Genomic DNA, 5,120 nt, shown 5'->3' on the forward strand with positions numbered 1-5,120 from the left:
TTTTATGCAATTTGAAAATATTGATGGTTACTATGATAATATTATAGTATAAACTTTTTTTTTTGTTCGATGATTCAAATGCTGATTAAAAAATTAAAGATCATTTTTAGAATAATTATAATGATCCGTTGAATGGTACATTTCTATACTGTCAATGGTGTTATAAATTTCAAACGAGTACGTTATTTTTATAAACGATAACTATAAGCATATTTACATATTATGATAAACTGCGACTGTGAATAATTAACTTTTAAAAACATTTCGATTTACAAAGTAGGTAATCGCATAATTTAACATTTATCATTTGATAGTATCATACTCAATATTCTGATGGTCCTATATGTGTATACAGCGGCGTACACAGCTATTTTCAATGGGGGGGGCTTACATATAAAAAATTATATACATATATATATTATACATCGATAAATCAAAATAATATGTTGTTCAACTAATATTTATTTTCATTATTATAAAACAATGTCTATTTTCCTGGGTTTTTGTCCCAACTCATCAATGACTTCTTCAGGAGTTAAATTTATATCACGGTATACCGATCAATCCATTTAATCTGTCCTGTGTAAATAATTATTTTTCAGTTTAAAATATAATGTTATAATATAATGGAGTATAATTTGGAATATCCCATATCTAATAAATAATAATAATTATTATTAAATAATAACTTCGGTGACGACGGTCTTCTCGCCGCACATTTTTAATCGAAACTCGATTGTGATGGTAACACTGAAATTCCCTTAATTTAATTTTGTATTTATTTTTATTAGTACTATTAATTTTTTTTTTAAATTGTCATCATTTTTATTATACATTTTTATGTAATTACGTAAACTGAAAAAATACTAGGGGGGGTGTGAACCCCCTCCCCCCCCCGTGTGCGTGTGTGTGTGTGTGCCACTGCTTTCAAGCCAAGGCCAATTAAATAAAACGGTCTTAGGTGGATTTTTGCTATGAATTAAACATTCTTTACACCCCATATTGGCAATTGTCGAATTCCGTCCCAGGTTGCTGAAAATGACCGAGTACCATCCCGGATGTGGAGAAACTATATCCGAATTCCGTCCCGGCTAGGTTGCACTATGGCTATTTATTGCAGTATGGCTCGCATTGCAATATTGCATATGAAACAGTGGTAGGTGATGAAGGCAAAACTATAATAATCGTTGAAGGCGTGAAATTTCGTTGATAGAAACCGTTAGTAAATAATGTAATTAGGTGAATATGCAGTACTGCCAGTACTCATAAAACATATAAGTGTTATTTAAAAATTAACGAAAATGGCACGTGCTCGAGCGATCGTTTATTGATCCTTTAGTACCTTAACCATGAAAAAGGTAATATCCAGCAGACCAGCAAAAAGCAAGTAATTCAATAAAATGAAAAACAGTCGATGATCTTTCTGTCCGACCATCAAAACTTCTGCAGACTAAGTTGCAAAAATCGGGTTCCCCGTTCCCTTAACCTATCAATTCAAGCTGTTACATTGATAAGAAATAACGTTGGTTATTCTAGACTTGCCCATTTACCAAAACTACCGAAAACTTTTTCAGAATCTTATAATGCACTGAACGATATGACATTACAGACAAACTAAAATGAGACGTTTTTACTTCATAACGATGCCGATAATAATATTGTCTGTTTTTCAACCGATACAAGTATAAAAAAATTGACCAAATGCTCAAAAAGTCAAAAGTCACGGCTGATGGAACATTTTACAGTTGTCCTAACCCTTTTCTACAAGTGTTTTTGCATTCATGGGCTGGCTAATACATTTTTATAGGTAGGTACCGTTGATTTTTGTTGTCAAATAAACGTTTTAAATTTGTATTTTTAGTACATCTATTTAAATGTTTAGTTACATTATAATATCTAACTCTACCCTTCCACCACAAAAAGCTCAATGCTATAGAATTAAGAACACTCAATCATCTCGACCACTGTCCACTCCAATTTCAAAAAAACAATCAATAGTATATAGGTTGGTATGTTTAACTATTTGTAAATTATAATGGTCTAGAACGTTTGTTTATACTGTTTACAGAACGTTAAAAAACATTTAACAAGTAGGTATAAAACATTATGTGTACCTGCCTTTTTTATCGATAACTTTAGGTCAATATAGGTCAATCTAGGTTGTTCCTAGTACCTACCCTATCGGCCATCATTAAAGCTTTGTTGAAAACAGTTATTCTATACTTGTAGAATGACTAGAATGTAATTTTTAATGATATGATACATAATGTCATCTTCTATGTAGGTACCTAATTATTCTTATCTGTTTTCGTGGAACTCTGACTAATCTTATATTATTAGGTATATAATATTATGCTATTTATATAACTTGTCCAATTTACCCTATAAGATTCCCCGAGATGTGGCTTGTCCAATCGTTTTGGAAACTGTGCGGTGTGTTCAATACGGATTTGACTTACAATAAATTCCAAAACGTGTATTCAGTGTTTTTAATCGTTACTTGCGTTTACAATTTTATTACCGCGTCGAATACTTTATGCAAATTAGACCAGTGGTGTAACGTTTTCTCGACGGCCATGATCGGCATGTACACTAGGGTGTTGGCGTCTACCACTCTTCTGTCGAGGATCGCCATAATGATTAAATCAAAACAGAGTTTACTCAAGTACAAGGAAACTATAAAGGCTTTCGAAATGTATTCACCGACGTCATGTGCGCAACATAAGAACTACAAAATATTTTCGTTCGCCGTCGTTTTCGTGTGCCTGAGTATAATTTTACCGATAAACATAAGCCGGTTGTATTATCTGTACCAAAACGAGACCCACGACATATCGTTGTTCATTTACTATCTGTTCATATACATTCAAAACCTGAGCATGTGTTGCATAGAAACGCAATTTGTTACCCAGTGTTTTATAATCTACACCAGATTCCGAGGAATCAATGATGATTTGAAAAAACTACGAAACGAAAACGTCAACTACATCAAGTACCCGTTCATAATGGGATCTTCGGCAACAATGTGGAAAGATTACAAAAAATCGTTCCAGTGCGTCAGATATGACAAAGACTTTTATCGGCCGCGGCTCATTAGCCACCCGATGGCCAACGCTGTGGAGGTACTTAGAATTAAGCATTGGCTAACTCGCCAAGCCGTGGACATCCTCAATAACCTGTTGGGTATCCAGATGGGACTGTCGGTGTTCTTATTGTGGGTAATGGCCTTGTTTGATATCTATTATGAGATATTTCACAACTCTCCGTCTAAATTATTGGTCTACGGTTGGTTGTTTCAATACACTCTGAGATTGTTCATGATTATCTTAGTAGCACACTACACAACGAAACAGGTATAGATAATAACTAATAATAACTATAAAATAAAAAGCCTAATAACTAATAGGTATAATTGTATAAATGTATATCTGTATAAGTCAGAAGATAAATAAAAATGCAGCGACACTGCGCTCCTTAGCTGATCGTTATTTTAAGCGTTAGAGAGCCTTAATAGAAACATGTTTAATCATTGACCATAAATATAAAAATATTAAAATATAGTAATATTTATTATCAATGGTTTAATTTAATACCCGGCCATGCTGTGTACCCTCTATTAAATCATCGTAATCCTTTTTTGGGCTTAAAGACAAACGGCTAGTTATAAATTATAACAGCTTTTTCCGAAAGGATGACACTGCGTTCAGACTTCGCAGCTGTAGGCTCTGATACATACTTATTTTGTACCTTATCTAATAGTCTAAATCACCTATTTCACATTTTAGACTGAAAATCTAAGTTAATGCTAGAAGCAAATATTAGTAGGTATACATGCTAATTTTACACTTATTTTAGGCAGTAAAATCAAAATCGATCATTTTAGATACGAATAATCAAATGTTGGACGATAGTACAAAGGAAGAGGTAAACAAATTAACCACGTGACTATTTCTTATAATAATTATAATAATGTTTCATCTTTGATACAATATTATACATAGTGTTTTCACTGATTTACATGATTTTAGTTGTTGCTGTTTGTGAATCAAATACGCCATCAGTCTATTGAATTTACCGCGTACGATTTTTTCACATTGAATACACAGATTATAAAATCGGTAGGTGTAAATATGTTATAAATAAAGTTATTATATCTATTTGACTAGGTGGGGATAGTAACAAATTACATATTGCTAAAAAAAAAAAATAGATATTATAGATACCTACATCACTGCAATACAATTTGTTGGCAATAATGACAATATTTTTGCTCGAGCGGGTGAATTTTTCATATAATAATAAAATTCCATTTACCTAATACTTAATTCGTAGTAGGCATTATTTTCAATATTAATCAAATAAAATCAATTAAAAACTGTCTACTCATACTACACCATAGTTCGTTGTGCCTAAATTGAGTAAACTGTCACTTTGTACTGTCGGGTAAAAAATAAAGTGTTTATTTCATAAAGCGGACACTTTGTACTCTGATATACATAAAGTGTATATTGTATAATGTATATATAAGTTATGTACTTAAGTAGGAAGTAAATATATAAATGATTATTATAGATAACTAGTAGATGACAAGTCGTCTTCTAGAAAAACACATAATATCTTTATAAATATAAAGATTTATTGCACATTATTTTTTTTATTCTTATAATCGTCAAATTATATGTACTATATGTACCATCTAAAAATAATAAAAACTAAAAACGAATAATTAATGACTAGGTAATTATTAATCAATGTTTTTTTTATTACTTTTTATAGGCTATAGCTGCTGGTACAACCTATCTGGTAATATTAGTACAATTCCATTCATAAAAAATAGTAAATTGCTTAAGTATTATATTATAAATATTGGCCAATCTTAGGCCTTATGCAGGTACATTTAGTTTTATTAATTAGTCCAAATTTGAATACAAAAATATTTATTTATATTTATGTATTTTATTATAATATATGATTTGTAGTTAAAATATTTATAATATATAAAAAATTAGTGTTTTATCGTTTTAATTTTTAATGCTATACATATAATATGATGTTTGATTTTTAATTAATATGGTAACAATAATAATATATACTATGTACTTATATTATATATGAATAAT

General features: G+C 30.6%; 1 protein-coding gene across 1 annotated transcript; it reads left to right on the plus strand.

Annotated features, from left to right (window-relative positions):
* Positions 1-2,156: 2,156 nt before the first annotated feature.
* On the plus strand, positions 2,157-4,902 carry LOC111041864. The gene is made up of 4 exons (XM_022326302.1): positions 2,157-3,353; positions 3,856-3,924; positions 4,029-4,118; positions 4,777-4,902. Exons 1-4 carry the CDS (start codon positions 2,400-2,402, stop codon positions 4,828-4,830), a joined length of 1,167 nt encoding a protein of 388 aa, XP_022181994.1. The 5' UTR covers positions 2,157-2,399; the 3' UTR covers positions 4,831-4,902.
* Positions 4,903-5,120: the final 218 nt, after the last annotated feature.

The sequence above is a fragment of the Myzus persicae genome, unplaced genomic scaffold (genome assembly GCF_001856785.1).
Source record: "Myzus persicae strain clone G006 unplaced genomic scaffold, MPER_G0061.0, whole genome shotgun sequence".
Taxonomy (NCBI): Eukaryota; Metazoa; Arthropoda; class Insecta; order Hemiptera; family Aphididae; genus Myzus; species Myzus persicae.

Bases quoted from the DNA above. Each gene is read 5' to 3' on its own strand.
- LOC111041864 (XM_022326302.1), top strand. From the start codon at position 2,400: ATGTGGCTTGTCCAATCGTTTTGGAAACTGTGCGGTGTGTTCAATACG. The intron at 3,925-4,028 runs GTAAACAAATTA...ACATGATTTTAG, and splicing joins ACGATAGTACAAAGGAAGAG to TTGTTGCTGTTTGTGAATCA. The intron at 4,119-4,776 runs GTAGGTGTAAAT...TACTTTTTATAG, and splicing joins ATACACAGATTATAAAATCG to GCTATAGCTGCTGGTACAAC.